This window comes from Cavia porcellus, unplaced genomic scaffold, assembly GCF_034190915.1.
Source record: "Cavia porcellus strain 051 isolate PalLab524CR breed Dunkin Hartley unplaced genomic scaffold, mCavPor4.1 scaffold_13, whole genome shotgun sequence".
In the NCBI taxonomy this organism is placed as follows: domain Eukaryota; kingdom Metazoa; phylum Chordata; class Mammalia; order Rodentia; family Caviidae; genus Cavia; species Cavia porcellus.
In genome coordinates, this window is record NW_026947496.1 from 24707884 (window position 1) to 24728461 (window position 20578).

Below are 20578 nucleotides of genomic sequence, written 5' to 3' on the forward strand. Positions count from 1 at the left end.
TTTTCAACAGTGGTACCAGGAAGACAATGAAGAAATGCAGTCTCTTCTACAAATGGTTCTAGGAAAATAGGATTTATCCTTGGAAAAGAATTAAATTAGACCCTTATTTTATGCCATACCTCCAAAATGACTCAAAAGGCCTAACTGGTAATATCTACCACCATAAATTCCTGTACAAAAAAAAAAAAGGTAAGAAATTTCCTGACAGTCCCCTTGGCAGTGATTTTGGGATAACACACCAGCAGCTCAGCAATAGAAAAACCAATCTTAACCACTTAGTTTACTCCAAGCATCACTTGGGCAGTGCATTTGTTTAGGTACTGACTATCCCAATCGGTGTTTGGACACGTTTCAACCAGTCAATTCTTGTATTGAATAAATACAAAAGCAAAAAACAACTGGTACCATATGTAATCTAAAATTTTCTTGTATGACAGAGGAAACAGTTAACAAAATTAAAAAGCAACCAACAGACAGAAAAACACTTTGTAAATCGTGTGTCTGATAAAGGGTTAAAATCTTAAAATTTAGAACTCATATAACTCAAAAACAAGGGGAAAAAGAAACCTGTGTTACAGTTCTATCACTGTGACAAAATTCCTGAGAGAAATCAACCTAAAGGAAGAGAAATTTATTTTGGCTTACAATTTCAGAGGTTCAGTCCATGGTTGTGGCTCAGCTGATGCGTGCCTGAAGCGATGCAAAAACATAGTGACTTGGGCTGTGATGGAAGAGGCTGCACATTTTGTATTGGCCAAGAAGCAAAGACAGCAAGGATGTGACCTGGGACAAAATATACCCTTCAAGGGCAAGATTCCAGTGATCTATTTCTTCCAACTGTGTCCTGCACCCTAAAGTTCCCACCACCTCCTTAAAAGAATGAATTCATTCATAAACTAGAGCCTTCATGGTCAGTCATCTCCCAGAACCTCTGCACTGGGGATCAAACCTTCAATATATGAGCTTTGGTGGGGTTATTTAAGATCCAAAGCATAACATAGTCTTGTATTTAAAATGAACAAAGGACCTAAATGGTTCTCTCGCTAAAAAAAAAAAAGACACAAAAATGGCCAACAGATGTAGGAAAAAAATGCTCCACATTAGTAATCATTATACAAATGCAAATGAGAACCACTATATAATATCATTTCACACTTGTTAGAATGACTGTTATTAAAAGCACCATAGAAAAGGGAATTGTTTGACACTGTTAGTGGAAATTAAATTGGTACTACCGTCATGGAAATCAGTATGGAATTTAATTGAAAAAGTTAAAAATAAATCTGTCACGTGATCTGACAGTGCCGGTTCCAAGTACTGGACAGTCCCCAAAGTGAAATCACTCTGTTGTAAAGATAACTCCACTTTCTATTCGTCGAAGCATTATTTACAGTGACCAAGATATGGGATCAATCTAAGTGTCTGTATACAGCAAATAGTTAAAAAAAAAAAAAACACTATATAGTGAGCACATATACAGTGTAATATTCCTCAAGCCTTAAGGAGATCCTGCTATTCATCACAACATGGGTGAACCTCATGGATATGATGATGAGTATAATAAGTCAGACACAGAAGGAAAATCATTGATCTGACTTCTGTATGGAATTTTAAATGCAAACAGTAAAAGGCAAATGCACAAAGGTGATAAAGCAGTGATATCAAAGGTGAGAACAGTGGGAAATATAAATCACAGAATTTAAAAAGTGGCAGTGGGTCATGGTTGATACATTGTGTCACCTTGAGGATTGACAAGTTTAGAAGCTTAACTAAGTGACTCAGCAGGGGCCTGGGCCTTCACTTTGTAAACATCCTGAGTCTGTGCAAGAGGAGGGCATGGAGATGAGGGGGGTGGTAGCCTGCTTGCAATATAAGGGAGAAAGAAGAGACTTGCTTCCCCCTTTTCTGCTCTTGCTGTTTTTGCTGTCTTGTGCCACCTTGAACTGTTGTCCCTGTGTCACACTACCACCATCACCACCACCTCCACCCCACCCTCCCGCTTGGAGCCAGCTGATTACAGACTGGAACCTCCACAAACTGTGCACTAAATAAATCTTTCATTCCTTAATTTTAGGTGTTAGGTATTTTGTGTCAGCAACTAGAAAAAGTAAGACAGTAGGATAAACAAATCTGGAGATTCTTTGTACAACAAATGGACTGTAATTAATGCTTTGTTATCTGTAGTTTTTGGTAATTGAGTAAATTTTAGCCACTCTTTCCATACACACACCAAGGGAAGGGGATAATTGTAAGGTATGAGGAGTGTGTTCACTTGGCTCACTGCATTAATAGTTCTATCTGTATATATCTCCTAATATGATATATACCTTAAATATACACAATGAAATTTTTTAAAAATTTCAAACGATTAGATGAATGATGAAGTCTTAAGAGGTGACCTAGAGAAGTGGAAGAGAGCGAGTTTCTTTTAAGGAAAAACAAGATGCAAAGGAGCTGAATTCTAAATGACATATATGTGATACAAATACATAGGAAGAAGAGGTGGGAAATACATAAGAAAATGGAGTGAATCGGAGAGCCAGCAAAACTGTCATCTCTCATGGTGGGAAGTCTAAGTATCACCTAGTCCTGAGAAATTAAGACCAACATTATAGACATGTTACTTGGTAATACAAAGGAAAATATCAGAAGAATGAGAGAATTGCAGGTAGTCACAGTTAAAAACATTTAAAAAAGCAGGAAAAGTGGGAAGTCATGCCAAGTTGGCTAGCTCTCAGACTATGTGCATGTTGTGAAAATCTGTCTTTCTCAAAATTAAATTACTTGTGTCAAACCCTAACAAAAATGAAGCCAAGAGGCCATGAAGGAGGAGCTCTCAGGCAGATAAAAACTATCCAAGAATTCCTTGAAACCACAGTATTCCAGCAGAGCCACTTGCAGACCACACTTAGGATGACAACTGCTGCCTGCACCAAGGAGCTGTCTCCAACCACTAGAACAAGTGGACAGAAATCTTTGTTTCAAATGAACTTAATATGGACTCTGCTTTCTTTCTTTTAAAAATTTCCCCTTGCCTCAGCTTCTTCCCCATCACATCTGTTGCTATTTCTAAATAATCTTTTTTAGAGAAACAATCTCTTTTCCCTTTTTACTCAATTAAAGTCGACAGTGTAAACTGATTTTGGGAGAAAAAAATGAAAAGCCACTGAAAAACTATACAGATACTTCAGGGATGGTTAAGATTAACCAAGTTGCTAAAACCAACCAACATACACAAGACTACATCAAGGCAATTCTCCAACTCAATTCAGATGCTGCTGTGGTTCGTATGTCACTATGGATCAGATGCTGCTGTAGGTTGGTGACAGTTGGAGTATATCATCACCCAAGGGTTTGTGTTTGGGGGCTTGGACCTCTGTATGATGGTGTTGGGGCGGGTGGGACCCTAAGAAGTAGGTCCTTAGAGCTGGGGATTTAGTGAAGCACTTGCGTAGTGTGCACAAAGCCCTGAATTCAGCCCCTAGCACTGAAAAAAAAACCCCTAAAAAATAGAGTGTATGGGACGTTACAAGAGTGGCCCTTCTCTCCACCTGGCTTCCTGTCGCACAGTGTGATCCCTCTCTCTGGTGTATGCTCCCACCACTGGTACCATCTTTCATGAGGTCCTCACCACAGAGATCTTGATGCCACCATGATTACAAATTGTGTAGCCTCAGGAATTTCACTGTAGTAATGGGAAATGGACTAGTACTGGTACACATGATTATAACAAACTAGAGAGGTGCTGGAGTTGAATAAGAAAAACATGTATAAAGAACATACAGCTTCCCTCTGCTCTTTTTTTTTTTTTTTTTTTCTCTTCCAGTACTGGGGATTGAACCCAGGGCCTTCAACTGGCTAACTTGCTTAGACTAGGCTTAAATTGGTGATCAGCCTCTTTCAGCCTTCTAAAGTACTATACTGGGATTACACATATGTGTCACTATACCCACTTCCCTCTACCACTAATAGATTGATAATGAACTTCTGACATTGCACAGAAATAACAAAGTAGAGGGCCAGGGATGAAGCCCAGGAGTACAGTGCCTGCCTGCCAAGCTCAAGGCCCTGAGTTCAAAAAAGAAAAAAAAAAGTACATAAAGGAGCGTATGATCAGTGAATCTCAGTGACTGTAGAAGCCAGTAACGCTAGACTCTGGGAAAAGGGAAGAAAATTAACTTGCCTATGAAATGCAAGCAGCTAATAGTATACATTCTCAAATGAAGCAGTGAGTACTTATCTATAAAATGTAGTCATTGCCCAAGCATGATGGTGCATGCCTGTGATCCCAGCATTCACTTGGGAGGCAGGAGGATTGCCATGAGTTAAAGGCTAACCTGGGCTACATAGTGAGTTCCAGGCCAGCCTGAACTACACAGCAAGACCCTGTCTCAAAAAGGAAGAAAAAACTGTAGTGATAAACACTTTCAGGCATATGTAAAGGTTAAAAATTATTTTATTCTATATTTTATTTTTAATTTCTGAAGAAAGATATGAGGATGTTTCATAACTTCTCTTCCCATGGACCTTGCATTAAAAAATGTTTTGAATTTGACATTATCTTTGCTTTAAGGATAATTCCTTTAAAAGCATCATAAGTAATGAGCTTTTCTGAGATATTCCTGCCATTTTGCACAGTGCATGTATGTATATTAAGCCAGTTGGCTTACAAATAGCCTTAGGCTTTGTTCCACAAAGAAGCCGTAAGTGTACCCTGCACACAAGCAGTAGAAGATGAGGACGCCTCACTCTGGAGCTCCTCTCTGAAGAGGTGCACACAAGCAGGAGAGGCAGCACAGGAAAGATGGGAAGGATAAGACGCCTAGAGCCTGGAGTGAGTAGGGCCTGTGCTGGGGCCTCGAGATGGTGCTTGGTGGTAGGAAGGCATCCTGACAGTTGAGGGGATGCACGGTAGCAGTGGCCAGCTCCCAGATGCCATGGAGGGGATCTTGGTTGAAGCATCTTGCTCCTGTCTCCACATTACTGAGAGTGGTCATGCCTAACATTTAGTACAGCCACCTACATTGTCTAAGGATCTTCTTTCCTGCTTGTGGGAAAATGGGCTAGTTTCTGAAAAATGAGTTAAATAACGAGAACTGCATGTAATTAGAGTTTTTAGAGGTGATGGGTAGGCACAGGAAACAGCTCAGCTGCTTTATTCCTACTGTGCCCTTTTCTGATTTTTCGGCCCCTGGACCATCTAACTCCCACCCCACCCCACCCCACCCCAAGTATCTGCCTGCACCCAACCTGCCCATGGCTGGGTGTATTGCTTGGCAAGGAGCCAGCCTCAGAAATACCCATTCCTTGGCTGTGTCTGTAGGAATTTTACTCTGCAGCTTACAAAAAGATTGGACAGATTTCTGAATTGACGCAAAGACAAGAGAAAGGAAAAGACTGAGCTGTATATTAAATTGTCTGCTGGTTATCAAAGATCTCTTTGTCATAATGGCCAAAGATTAAAAAAAAGTGTATGTTTAATATATAGAACACAAATAAGCCTATTTTTTGACATAGTGCTTGAGGAAAAAATAGGTCAAAAAGCCCAGCCACCCCTGAAATGAATTTTAGACTCCTCTTATTGGTGTGATACGGCAGCGAGAGATATTAGTGATGGCTGCGTTGCTCATAGAAATGATTTTTTTTTTTTTACAATAGGTGCTAAATTAGATGTAGCAAGTAGGAGAGTTATCAAGCCTACATTGTCATGTCTGACCTTCCAGGTCCCAGTCATGGAATCATAATAAAAACGAATTGTGGGCTTATCTGGATACTCAGCAATAACTGGCAGAGAACAGTTTTCAAGCTTCTCCTCAAATGGGGTGACACAAGGGTTTATTTGAGGTCACATGGGAGATGCATTGATTTTGAACAGTTTTTTAAACTGTCTAGAGGCTTATCTGTGGGTCAGAGAAATTTAGTTTTCTCCATTCTTTTTTTTCACCACCCCCACCCGGTGCTATGGATCAGCCTCTGGAAGCTGGTATAAGTCTCTGAGTGTTAATAGGTGTGCAGATCCGGATTCTGTGCCTACAATATCAGGCTCCCAAGCTCAACCTCAGTGAGAGTTAGATTCGGAAGAGCACATTACCATTGCTCTCTAAATAAAAAGAAAAGATATATTTAATAATACTACAGAAATCTACTCCAAACATGCTAATTAGCAAAACCCACACTGCATTGATTTTGTCCAGTTACATAATGTTACTCTCATACATACATCTCTAACTTAATTTCCTTTGCTTTGCATCTTGCCTAATTGAAAACAGTGCATACTAAAGTAATTCACAGCTATCAAACATTATTATTAAGGAAGTGAGAAAAGTTGAAACCACTTGCCCTACACTCCTTAATTTCAAGAAATATATAAAATTTAAAGATGAAAATGGTGTTTTAGCACATTTGTTGCCCCACAATGTCTGCTGGGTTGTGAAGATCGCACAGTCTTAACACTATAGCTTGCTAATCTTTCTGAAATATCACTGAGAGAACAGGTACGTTGTCATATGTTAAGGAAACGTTTTAAATTTTAGAAATAGCAATTAAACTCTTGATGCATGAGCAATGTTTGTGTCTATAAGTTGTGTCTGTGAAATGGTTTGAACAAGAAATTCAGTTTTTAAGTTTTCTGGGTTTTGGAATATTTGTATACACTTTGATATTGAGAATTTAAATTGAAAAATGTAAAATCCTAAAAGCTGTAAAAGTGTCAGATTTTCAGATTAGAGGTGCTCAACCAGTACTAAAATTATTGGGCAAAGGGGCTGGGGGTTAAGCTCAGCGGCATAAGCACCTGCCTTGCAAGCAGGCAGTCGTGAGTTCGATTCCCAGTACCGATAAAAATGAAAAAGACAAAAAAAAAATTATTGGGCAAGAAGTTCGATGGGAATTAGATTAAACTCTTTGCTTTATCAAGGGGCAGGCAGGACCTTCCTGAGGCATATTAGCTTATTCTTGTTCTCTGAGGTTTTTAGTATCTAAAATATGAGGAGCAAAGCATTCATCAGACTACCTCCCTAGCTATTATTGGTTATTTTATTTCCTTATTTATTTTTTTAAAAATAAGGATAAATTACAATACGGCTATTGGTTTTATCCCTCTTAACATTTTTCTACCCAACAGAAGATACTGAATGCTGTCATTCACTTGTCCCCTGTACTTTGTATACCGGGTCATCAAAAAAGGAGCAAGTTGTACAAGGTTTCAAACACACTAAACACACACACACACACACACACACACACACACACACACACACACCTTGTTTGTAGAATATAAATTGATTCAGGCAAAATTTCATGAAAAATATGTTTCAAATGCTGAAACACTTTATAATCTTGAAGTACCATTTATAGTTACAAAAGTAATTCTATCCAACATAAAAATTTCATTTGATTTACTAATCTATTTAAGAATCATGAACAGATCATCCATTAGTACAGCCACTTGGTATTAATACCAAATGTTAATATTCAGAATTTTTAGGTTTTGTTCAGCAAATGTTTTAGCACTTACTATATGACTGATTAAGTATAACACTTTTTTATTTCTCCCGATCAGCTTATAGTCCACTTGCTTTGTCTCACTGGTATGGTACGTGCCACATAATGGGCATGTGAAAGACGAGTGAAATTTCACCTATGTTTTAGAGCTCCAAGAGTGGATTTCAGATATAACTGGTGAGAGGCAAGACAGCAAAAATGGTTGGGCAGCTCTTTGTAGGGACAAAAACAGCAGCTGGGTATCTACACACAGGAAGCCACCAGGTAGTACTGACTCAGCCACAGTCTCAGATTCTTAGGATCAGGCGTCTGGATCACTGTGAGGAGGCGGTCTCTAAAGGAAATACAGGACAAAGGAGTGGGCAAGCCGAAGTTACTAACAAGGGATAGATTGCAGTTGTGCAATAAAGGGAGATCTTAAAGGGAAAAGTACTGGGAGTAGTTTGAGGGATTTGAAGGCTTAGTAGGGCAAATCCAAAATGGTGGAATTAAGGAGATGGACAGCTTCCATTTGCATGACACTTTCATAGTATTAGCAGAGGACCCCCAATTACTGGTTGTTTTATTTCCTTAAAAAAATAAATATTTTTTTTTTAAATAAGGGTAGCTCCCCCAAGGACCAAGCCTCTGTTTCTCTCGTCAATGAAGAGTTTATACAATGAATGTAGGTAAAGATTTTGCGCTAGCATGGCTTAGAAGATTATTTCTATTTGGGAAGATAAAGAATGGAAGGGGAGGGTGCTCACACTGGGCTTTTCATAATGAACGTAGAACCCAGAGATAGTGGCAGTGACATTCTTGGCAGAGGGAATAACTTCTGTGAGATGCAGGGTCAGGAAGATGGAAGATCTATCAAGAGCAAAATGTTGTTTCTGGGGTTAGTGTCAAAGATGGGAGAAGCTTTAATACAATACTTGAAACTTGATTCTGTGGCCCTTGAAAGTTTCTAAAAGTGGAGAGTGGCATTAGATGGCCTCACACTTGAAAACTCACTCTGACTTCAGGAAAATGGTGGATTAAACAGTGATTCTAAACCCTTGAGCCAAGCTAGCCTCACCTAGGGAGATTTCTTAAATACCGACTCTCAGGCTGCACCCCAGATCAATTAAATCAGACCCAGACATAAGTATTACTTCAGTATCCAGGTTATTACAGTTTGTGGCCAGAGTTGCAAAGTAATGATTCTGAGCCAAAGCTGGCAAAGTCTAGAAAGGGCCAGATGCTAAACAGTTTCTGCTTTACAAGCCATGTGCCTTCTGTGGCAGCCACTCGGCTCTGGCCTGTGAGCACAAAAGAGTAGAAGACACTATGTAAGTTACGAGAGTGGTTGTCCCAATAAAACTTTATGTATGGATTTGAATTTCATAGAATTTTCATCTGTCAGAAATGCACTGATTTTTTTGAATTTTCCCCCAGTCATTTAAAAGTATAAAACAAATCACAGAGTATACAGAATTAGAAGCCAAATAGTTTTTGGCCCACAGACCGTATTTTGCCAACCCTTGATTTGGAATGTGAAGATTGAGCCCACGTAGTCCAGGAAAGAAAACATTATTCGAATAATCTAGATAAGAGGTAAAGCTTATTTTCTTTTGTGGTTAGTCTGAATGGCAGGATGGAGATTAGTGATACTGAATTGATATTTATAGCAACTCATGTTCCTGCCTGCTAGTTTTGAGCACCCAAAAGTTAACTGCACAAAAAACATTTGAATGAACTGTTGTGTGGTGTGTGGTCCTAGGGGCCCTTTGACTTAGTCCTTTTGCTTTGCAGGGGTTTTGGCTTAGTTTGAAGCAGTTTCTGTCCCATTCCCTGTAAGAGCTACTCATTTGGGCACAGCTATTAATAAAATGAGTTAAGTCCTCTTGTGCCTGCCATGTCTTTGTGGCCAAAGAATGACATATATTCTTCAGAAAATAAGGGAAGGTTGATAGAAGTCAGGCTCCTTGCATTTCATTTTCTCAGATATCACTGCAATAATGCAAGACTCCAGGCCTATTTGTATTTGTGGCCTTGTTCAGGTCCTACCACAGTAAATGGCACCTGTGACATAACCCACCACCTTTGTGAACAGAAAAGCTGATTTTTGTAACTTCCTTCCCATCAGGCTATTTCAGAAATTAAAGGTCTCAAGAAAAGATGTTTCTCACTGGCATCTGTTGTGCTTTAAAATCGGCTGTACATTCTCCTAGTTAAATTTGAGTACCATTGCAGTTGGGTCAAACAGATTCACTCACCTATTTTGCAGCTTGTCTTAGATGTCTACTGTTTCACTGTTTTCTAAAAAATAATTGCACCATGTCCCCACCACCATCACTACCACCAGGGTGGAGATGTGAGAAACTGAGGAATGTGACAGTTCTTGAATTTTCTGTAACTAGATGGAGAAAAAGGAATTCAGAAGCAGTTGGTGTTTGTGGTCATCTCAGTTGTTTTGCAGTTCTTACTAGAGGCAACGGGGAGAAAAAGCATATGAGGTAGAGTGGTCTTGTGTTTTCTTATTTCCCCTGCCATCACAGAGGAGTTATTATCCTAGAACAAGGAAGTTTTTGTTGCATGTGCCTTAGGAAAAGCAGGAGGGCTGAGAATGGAACTCGGTGGCGGAACACTTGTTCATCAGGTTCAAGGCCCTGAATTCAATTCCCAGCACCAAAAGAAAAAGAAGAGGGTGAGGAAGAAGAAGGGAAGAAAGAGGGGGCGAAGGGGAGGCAGGAAGAGGGATGGATTAAGATTTCAGAGACTGCCTTTTCTCTGTGTTTTGGGGTATTCACTTTTTGTACTGTTTTGTTAGTCCATGTTTGTAGCACAGAGACTGTGTTCCTCACGGAGCACTAGTCCACCTAACCCTTCAGTGCTTACTGTTCCATTTTTGGAACAACCACAACAACAGAACAATTCTTTTCTGTTCACATTCTCTTTCCTAGAATTTTTTTAGGTAACATGTGAAGTTCACGCAAAACTTCAAAACAATGCAGCCTTTAGCATAAATAGGTTAATTCTTTCTGTGTCCCTTCCTTCCCTCCGTCCATCTCTTGGGCTTCTTTCCATTTGCAAATCATTGGGGTATTTTTGTGGATTGCCATCTTAGGGACACTATATATACAGTAGAAGACAGTGACTGTGGTTGAAGGCTGATATTGTCAAATGCTTTTAATTTTCAATGTTTCACACATTGTCATGTAAAGGTTCAAATCTATTCAGTTGGTTTTCCATTTGTTCTTCAGAAGACTTGCCTAAGTAGGGAACTGGATACAGAGCAGCAGCCTGTTCCACAGCCAGAGCCTCAGTATGCCCCAGAGGAATTCCTGCATATAGAGTCTCTTTTTAAGTAAAGGAAGAGGTCGGGAAATAAGGCAAAGCTGCAGGCATAACACAGAGGTTAAGAATGAAAGTACCTGATAGAATTGAGAACACAGAGTAGCAAGAGCTGAGGACAGTGGGGAGCCGTCTAGCCGAATAGAGGTTAATAGTTGGAAGACACCTCATAGATTGCCTCAGCCAGTGGTTGGTTCTCAACTTTGGCCAACATGTTGGAAACACCTGAGCACTTTCAGGGTCCCACAAGACCAATTAAATCAGAGGCACTGGGGGACAGGAGCACTGGTGTACTTCAGAGGTTCCCCTATCGTTATAAACTTCAACAAAAGTCAAGGACTGCAGGCCTAATCTATTTCCCTCACTTTCCAAGACTTCAGAACAGGGACCTTGCCCAATGACGGAGAGCTATTATTTGCCAGGATTTTAACTTCAGTCTTTTCCCTTCCTCTGTGTACTCCCTACGTGCTTGCATCCCTGACTTGCCCTAAATTACACTAGTACCCTCGTGACTCCTGCAGCTGTGGGGCCCATCTCCCCTCTGAGTACCATACCTTAAATACCTTCACATCTAACTTCTGTTTTTACTGTCTGCCAGCCTTCTCAAATTCATAATGTTCAAACCTGCATTCCCTTCTCCTGCCTCCCAATGCCCATACCCATAGAATGCTTCTCATTCTAGATCCTTGTATCCATGAAAGACTTCCTTCCCCTTCCTTCACTGAGCCCCAAGTCTTGGAGTACTCCTCTGTTCCTGCCCCTCCTGCCCTCTTATCTAATCAGGCCCCACCTGCTGTCTGTCTTACATCTTAGTTATTTCTCGCCTGGGCCAACCTTCTCAGCTTGCCCTGGTTTCACATGGGGCTCTATCTCTAATACCATTCTTCTTCCTGAAGTAGATGTTTGGTCATTTATTGCTACCTTTCTCACATCATGTGTTCTAATCATCAAGCCTTTTTTTTTTTTTAAGTCAGCAAAGCTCCTTGTTTCCTCCCTCTCCCATGTGCCTGTTTCCTTAGAGTTCCCAAATGACATAATCTGTCTATGGCCGCAACTCTTTCATTCCTATTTTTATCAAAACTGGAACTCGATACTAAGCCGTATTTTCCTTCAGTTTCATGGGCCCACATTCTGACAGTGTTGTCTGCCCTTGTGGGAAGCGTACTTTAAGGCCCCAAGACCTTCACTTGGCAGCTCAGGAAGATTTCCTGGCTACCTTATTTCTTTCCCCTGACTTCAGTGTCGCTCACAGCTTGTTGCCAAACTCTTGTTCTCACTGTGACGCTCTTCATGATCTCTTTGCCTGTGGCTCTCATTTGTTTGTATCTTGAACCTGCTGGCTGTTTTGGCCCTTCTGTCTTAGCATCCAGTTCTCTGAATGTCACTAGTGTGTCAGAACACACTAGTCTTTTCTTCCTAGTCTTTACATTATCTGGGATTTGACTCGTTTCTTTGGAAAGCTTTTAGAGTATGACGCTCTCAGTCTCCACCAGAACATCACTGTCCTGTTGCCTCAAGTGGCTCTGCATGACACAAAGCTCAGCCATTCAGGACCCGACTGTCCAGTTCAGAATGTCTTGACCACTTACCTTCGCCTCTTAACCTTCTGCTGCTACCTGCAAGTTACAGGTTGACCAGGTAACCACTTCTTAGCCTCACTAGCCAGAAAAAAATCCGGGTATTGTAACTCCAGCCTGCCCATTTGACTTCTCACCACAAAGTACAGTATGATGAGTATTTGCATATTTTTATAAAATACTTGAAATGTATCAAGCATGTAGAAAGCTTGTAGGTGTTACTGTTTTTCAGAATCCACATGTAGAAATGAAATCCATAGTTTAACCTAACAGGAACTGTACTTTATTTGGTGAAGCTGTAATCTGCATTTAGGAAAAAGCACTAAATGTGGCTTTGAAGAAGTAGGGTTGGTGGGTCTTGCTGACTCAGCTGATTGTGTAACCTCACGTTCATAGGCAGATTCTGTCTCATGGGGAGGCTGTCAGATCTAAGCTCTGTCCTAAACCTTTGACAGAAATGTCCAAAACCTTTGATAGAAAGGTCCCTTAGGGCCTTGGTTTTGTTTGGTTTTGTCTGAAAGGGAATTTGCACATGAGTATGAGGAAAAGTAGTTTTCAGCATTTACAATCCTTGGAGAGTAGAATATAAAAGCAATTTGTCAGGCATGGTAGGATGGAGATTACAGATGTTCAGCTTCTTGGGAATCCAGGAGGTTTTTTCAAATTTATGTCCTGCCTCACCTGCAAACCCTGCTGCAGCCCACAGAGACTGCAGGACTCAGCATGCACTTTCTGAAATACCCTCTCATCTCTGTCGTCTGTGCCTCAGGGTGGATGATGAAGGTGACTTGAAGGTACCTTGTAGGATTCTGGGAGAAGTGCTTAGCACACTCACCGTACTTTGACCACCCTCATTCCAAGTTCATCACACAACTTGTTCGACGTGTTTACTTTTTAAACACTTAGAGAACTAACAGGCAGTTGCATGACTGAGATGTTTGTTTTAACAGGCTGAAAAGTGGGAGATAATTTAGACATGCATTATGATGCAATAGGAACATACCTAATTATTCCATTTTTGGCTCAGCTTTGGTTTCAGTTAAAACTGCTGATAGCAAAGCTCAACATGTTTTACAGAGCAGTGGCTATAACACTGCCTACATGCAAAGCTGGTTCACCAGTACTTACGGTCTTATCTTAGTTGCTTTTAAATGAACCCTTCTCCATGACTTTAGTTGTAGGATTTACTAAAGGATCTCTTCTCAGACTGCTGTGGTCAGCAGTTACAGAGTGAATCTATAAGGCTATGAGGATCATATTTATTTCAAATGGCCTGGAAACCAACTTGCAGTGTTAGGTATGTGTTCATAGAAGGCACTGAAAGTGAAAACCTTGGAAACACAGCAGTTAAATTCTTGTGCCTGGTATGACTATCCTGGTGTGTCAGGATATAACTTACGGTTCAGCTGTCTTCACTGAGCGAGTAGAAGGATCAGGACTTTTGCAAGATAGTTAAATTGTTCATTTGATTTTAGGTTAAAGAACTATTTACTCAAGTAGATATGGTCAAAGATACAGAGTCTAGAAGTATAGGTCAGGGGTAACTATTTTCTATAAAAAGGGACAGGAGCAGATGGTAAGGTAGTGTTTGAATAATGTCTGAAGGTTATATGGTCTCTGTTGTACCTTCTCAGAGCTGCTGCCATAACAAGAAAGCAGTCAAATAATAACATAAATGAATGAGCATGGTTGTGTCTCAATAACACTTTATTTACAAAAATAGGAATTGGCCTAGATCAGCCATAATTTGCCAGCTCTTGTTCTAGATTCCAGAACATGCACCACTGGGCCTCTAACTTCAGAGGAACAGTCGCAATAATTTTCAGAAAACTGGATAGATATATGTAGGCTTCTTAGCCAGGACTTTCCTGTATTTGGATATAACAAATTTGTTTTCAGAAAAAGGCTTTGGTTTCCATCAGGCTTCATCGGGGTCTAATCTGCATATTTACTTATGCCTCATATCCTTCCCTCCCAAATTATCAGAAGTAGCTTCTGAGAAAAGGCATATATAGTGCTGAGGGTATCAATTTGTGGTAGAACACATGCCTGTAATATGCAAGGTCCAGTATTCAGTCTCAGAGAGAAAGAAAGGAAAGAAAGGGAAAAAAGAGAACAGAAAACTAAAAAAAAAAAAAAAAAAAAAAAAACTTAAGATTTAGCTGTCAAAATAGACATCAAATCGAAACCTACCTAACAAAGTTCATACAAAGCAAGTTCTGAGCATGCCTTATTTATCTGCCAATTCAAGCTCATAGTTCAACCATTTCTGAAATTGATGAATTCTTGGGACACTTTCTAAGTTGAATATTGATTTGCTGCCTAAAATTTCATCTTCTCTAGCATAAATTCTTTATGAAAAAAAAGTTCTCCAGTGTGTTATGTCAAGTCTCCTACAAAAGGAAATGTTAGCATTCATCATTTTTCTTCTGATTGAAGTGTAAGCCAACTCAGTGGGAGTAGGCAAAGGAAAGAGATAATTATAAGCTAATGAAAATTTTGATGGTCAAATGACTTATTCAAAACAGAACTCAAGGTTTACAAGACTAAAGTTTCATTAGCCAAGGAAACTATTTCCAGTCATTTTAAAGATGCATCTTTGCTTTTCAGAGAAAAGCAGAGTTAAATTATTTTATATTTAGATGGTCAGAAGCACCAGTCACAGGAGAACGGAAGAAGTAGGAATTTCAGCTGAACCACAGAAAAGGATGACTTTCAGTCAGAGGCTCACAACGTGGCTCTTAGCAGGACTAAGAGTTGATAGACTTTCAATGGGATTGGGACTCCAAGATAGTTCTAAAATAGAGAAAATGGTCATTGAAAAACACTGCAGTTGTATACAAGTAACTTTAACACAGACTCCTAATTATCAAATCCAACTGCCTAGCTAAGCAGGTGCAGAATATTATATAAACCTGAGGCAGGGGGTCCCTTCAGATCTCTGGCATTGGGCAGAAAATGATGGACATATCCTTAAGGACATTGGAGTGGGTAAGATGTGCTCCCTTGGGCCACATGGATACCGGGCAAAGATTCACTCACTAGTGAAGACTGAAGAAGCCCAGTAGTTCCAAAACAAAGATGAGAATAATGTTAAGAACAAACCAACCACTTGCGTGACAGAATTTTAAGATGAAATACTGGGCTATTCCCATGATGGACAAGAAATAATTGTAATAAATAAATTCTATCATCAGCTGCTGAGAAAATATTCTTTATCTGTACTAAAACTGTTTCATCTGTTCTGTAACTTTAGAAATGTACTAACCTCTAAATGGAAGAGAAATTTCCTAAGAATTTACAATTTATGGTGCAGTTCCTTCTCCCCTTCATGCTGGGTGAGAGGGAAGATTGAAATAGTGTCCATCTTTTGAGGTAATAAGTGTACTCACTGTTTGATCATGCACCTGTACTTCCATGATTCATCTTTTAAAGCAGTATAGACTCTGAAGCTGGCAAGTGTATTTATGCAAAGACTCATTATATTAAAAAATCAAAATGAATCATAGAAGTTTGAATTTCTAAACTTTTAGACTTGAAAACTTTTAGTAAAGACTTACTAGATCTGTTTACACAAGCATGAAATTTGTCAAGGATAAAGTATAAAGTGGCAAAAAGTAAATTTTCAAACAATGTATATAGAATTGTCTCCCCTCCATTAAGGGAACCTTTCATTGATTCAGATAAAAGTCAGGACTTAGTGATATTCAGCTCTGCTAGCATCCCTAAAACCACCAGTGGACACCAGTTTCATGCTGGACACCACTGGTCACAACTGCAGTTTCACACGGACTTATTCTACACAGCATCAGTCAACTCTGATGGGTGCTGCTCTTGGCTGCTGATCTTCATTGGTTGTTGGGCTCTGGAGCTCTTCAGGGATAATAGTGCCTAGTATTTATTGATCTTTCATTCAGAGGGCCTCTCTGTAAGAATGCCGAGTAGATTTAGAGTATCTTCCAAGCCCATGCTACCTGAGAAATGTATCATGAGCAGATTGTCTAGACCATTGGAGCAAATCTTTATTCTAGCAAGATCTGTGCAGCTGCACAGTAAGAGGGAGTTCTCCTAGGCCAACCCACGACATGCAACAGGATGCAGGGCTTACATATAGCTACTACAGGCCAGTGATTGGTCCATTAGTAGCCCTGTGATTGATTCAGATTCAGGCCTTGATTGATCCAAGTGCAGGCCTGTGATTGATCCATGCAGATTCCAGGTGTCCAAGATAGCCCCAGCTGTTATGGCAAAAGTGCTTCAAACAAATATCAGAGAAAAGAAACCAGCTATTGATTGAAAGCTATTAAGTCTTCATGAAAAATGGCAGGCCTGAAACCAGGGCATGTTTACCCTGCCTAAGTGTTCCTCACAGTTTATTAGGGCTTGGGAGGATCAAGATGTTATGATGGGCCTAGATCCCTCTCCGGTCTCTGACCCATTATGGATTGTTTCCCATTGTTCCTTCAAAGAGGTAGCAGCTTCCGGAGCTGCCAGAGTATGAGAGGAGTGCACAGCTACGGCTGAGCTACACCTCCTGTCAGAATAGCCCAGAGAGCAGCCATGAAGCAACCTGGGAGGGCACCGACGCAAACTGTTTTATTCCATCCTTGGATGAGGGACAGCCAGAGCAAAAGAAGCAGAGATGGGGGTAGTGGCGACCCTTGGTCAAACAGTGCTCCTTCTGTCATAGGAAAAAAGCAGGGGAGTCAGGCGCTTTACATTTGTCTCAGAATAACACTTTTCTTTTAAAGTAATACTCAGTTGTATGCGTGTGTGTGCCTAGAAGATTTGGAACCATACGCAGAATTGTTCATTCTGTTTGTCAACCAAGTTGTTTGCAAACAGAAGCATTGTGAACCAAGGTACCACTGTACTCCTCCGCCTTGTTTTGAACACATTTGTCTCAACATTCTTGCCACTTTCTGAAGCACTTCTGGAAGTCCTCTTTCCTGAATGTCTTTAGGTGCGCTATTTTGACTACCCCAGTGTCCTGAATTGATTCAAAACATTTGCCTTCCTGGTCATTTTATCTTTGGCAAAGATCCAGAAGCCACACAGTCCCAGACTTGGTAAATAAGGTGGTGATATTTTCACAAGCCTGTCTTTCTGTCTGGTGGCACTTAGCAGCAGCAGTCACTGTATTTTTATTATGCCTGTGTTTGATTCTAAGTGTATTTGAAGTGAGAGAATTTTGAGGGGGATTAACGACAATGTGTCTTTTACTGTAATCACTTTTTAAATTTAGACATTCTCTGTAGTGTTTGGTTACATATCAGCTATCAACTCAATGCTTGTGTTTTATTTCCACAGAAAAAGCAAAGGACAAAAGATCTGTCTCAGATATTTCATTCTTACAATCCATATGATCACAAGGTAAGAGAAGTGTTTTATTCATTATTGGGTCTTAACAATTTATGACTATAATTAGTGTTTTCATTACAAAACCTTCCAGGACTAGTATTTAGTTAGATGTCTTCTAAGCTAATGTCCTGCATGTATAGCAATTTTAATCAATATGAGATGATTTTGAAGTACATTTATCAGTTAACTTATATTTCAGTTTTAATTTTTCAACCCTCAAAAACAGAAAATTTGTATTTATAAAGTGGTTATATTTCATTAACATTGAAATCTAGTTTTGGAGGGCTCAGGTTTTAGCTATAGGGCAGAGGGCTGGCCTAGTTAGTATGTGTGAGCCCCTATGTTCTATCCCTGGTACCTCCAAAAAAAAGTTACATACTGTAACTAAAAGCTCAAGACTTCAGGATGATTGTTGTTGTTAAAGTTGTTGTTTCGAATTGCTTTTGTTTTTTCTTTTCAAACACTGTAATTAGTAAACTAGTTTTTTGGATTGGTAAGCACAGTTGAAATGTTGACTGCACATCTTCATTCTTTTGCTCTAATAGTTATTTTGCTGAATAAATAATTCTTATAGAAAACAGTACATAGCGTTATATCTGAAATATTAACTAGGAAGGGTTTCACTGAACAGAAGACAGTATAATAGCTCTTCTGGGCCCATTCTACTGCTTTGTAAAAATTCAGCCATCCTTGTTTTATTTTATATCCCAAATTCTCCATCACACATATTTGAAAAATTCTCAGGCCTATCTTCAGTTGTAGATATTTCAGCATAGATATGTAATGCTTCTATAAAAAGAAACACGTTTAGAGCCATTTTTAAGAAATACTTAACATTTCCCCATCTTCATGGGAAAATAGATTTCAAGATTTCTGAAACTTATGTAAAATTTCTATGCCATGTGAAGTTCCAATAAATCTGTTAATTCGAAGTGATTTCAGAAGCAAACAAAAAATTTGCACAGTTGAAATGCTAACATAAACTTAAATCTTTATCTGTGAATTTACAGGCAGACATGTGGTGGGGATTTTTTAACTAGCCAAAATAACTAGTGCGAAAACTACTTTCCTCAGCTGAGAATACAGAGCTGTCTGGATTCAAGGAGGGGGGAATGGTGCTAGTTGTTCATGGAAGTTACGGAATTTGAATAGTTTGTGTTTCTAAGATAACCAATTGACTGAATCACCGAAAGATTTGTAAGAGTTATTTATTCTCCTTGTGATCATTTATGTTCCATGTGATATGAAATACTGCACTAAAAATTATTTCAAGTTAGTTTTTCAAGCTAAATCACTCACTTTCCAGAATAGAGAAACTAGAAAGAAATTGAGAGAGCCAGGAGTGCCCCACAATGCTGAGGGAAGGTGCTTGTTGATAAGTAGCATGCAGGAAAAGGAATTAGATTGGCCAGATTTCCGTGGGAATATTATACTTTTCTTAAATGAAGCAATGTAATTAGCGTAAGTGCAGTAGTGGCTAAAGCTAACAACAAAAAAATATGACAAATCTAAGATTTTGCCTGGCTTGTCGAAATTTGCTCACTTCTAGCAAATTTTAAAATTCACAAGTCAAGGGAAATTCCATTATTCTTTTATTAGAGCTCTTAATGGAACCTAGCCCATTTGCACCTCCTACCAGCTTCCTCTTCATATCCTCATGGCACTGTATCAAAGTCACCTCAGATTACTTTGGCTTCTCTTGTGAAGATTTCATCCCCCTACAAATTAGTCATTAGGCAATGAAGAATTGAATATAAATGCTAGACGGAGTTCCTTTTGATCTTTGCTTTAAGATGAGTAATAAATTACTGTAAGTAGCTAGTCTGCTTGATGAGTGATTTTTGAAGCTCCTAAGGTTGGTCCATTGGCTTTCTGTTTTATTCTGCATATGCATAGTGAAAGGGGAAGCCGTCTTTCTAGGCAGTTCCTGGACCCTTCGTATCCTCCTCCCATTTTTCTCAGCTGCATCCAGGAAAATTTAACCAAGTTACTTTCAATTTTGTCTCTTATTGATTGGGAATGTGCAAAAGATTAACACACAGGGATAAAGTAATAGGCACTGTGTTCTGGATTTAGAACACTAACCTCCCTCCCCATAATTAAATAATAGAGGGTTATGTTTCAAGTTACTTTGTTATTTTAGTCACCCACTTATAGTCCAGCAAATTAGTTTTCTAGGCAGACAGGTCTTAGTGTAAAAAGTTTTACAAACTCTAGCTAAAATTGGTTTAAACAACTCATACTCAATGAGATTTCTGGAGTAAACTTTAGAAGAATATACACATACATTGTAAGTGAAAGCTTACATAAAATAAAATATAAGCTGTCTGGGATTTTCCTTCAAAAAAATTCAAAGAGGAGAATGCAGAGAGTACAGTAAAGTAAGATGAAGCATGTGTTGATGTCATTGAAACTGAGTGATGGGTTTGTGGGGTCCATTCCTTTGTATATTTTTATATATGATTGAGAATTGTCAGACTGGGGAATTTAGCTCAGCGGCATAAGCACCTGCCTGGCAAGCACAAGACCATGAAATGAGTTCGATCCAGGGTCATGAGTTGAATCCCCAGTACCAAAAAAAAAGAAAATGGCCATACTAAAAAGATGCAAAACGAAGATAAGCTATGGCTGTTGCTAGGGATAAATTTTCTGATACTCTTTTCTTCTCTGGCTAAATTCTTTTTAGTGTTAGTTTTCGCCTTGACCTACATCTATGCCAAAGGAGGCACGCTCAGCATTTCTGTGGGTTAATTATGCTGAGCAAACGCAGCAATGAAATTCCTGTTGTAATGCTGGCATAATTTCTGGGATTTCATCCCAAA

General features: G+C 39.4%; 1 protein-coding gene across 4 annotated transcripts in view; it reads left to right on the forward strand.

The window, feature by feature from the left end:
• Window positions 1-20578, forward strand: part of Cdkal1 (CDK5 regulatory subunit associated protein 1 like 1) — a 596983-nt gene that overhangs the window by 473227 nt on the left and 103178 nt on the right. For all 4 annotated transcript variants that reach the window (XM_063259948.1, XM_063259947.1, XM_063259950.1 and 1 more), the window contains exon 12: window positions 17706-17768. In XM_063259948.1, coding sequence (XP_063116018.1) covers window positions 17706-17768 — 63 coding nt within the window. The remainder of the gene's footprint in view (window positions 1-17705; window positions 17769-20578) is intronic.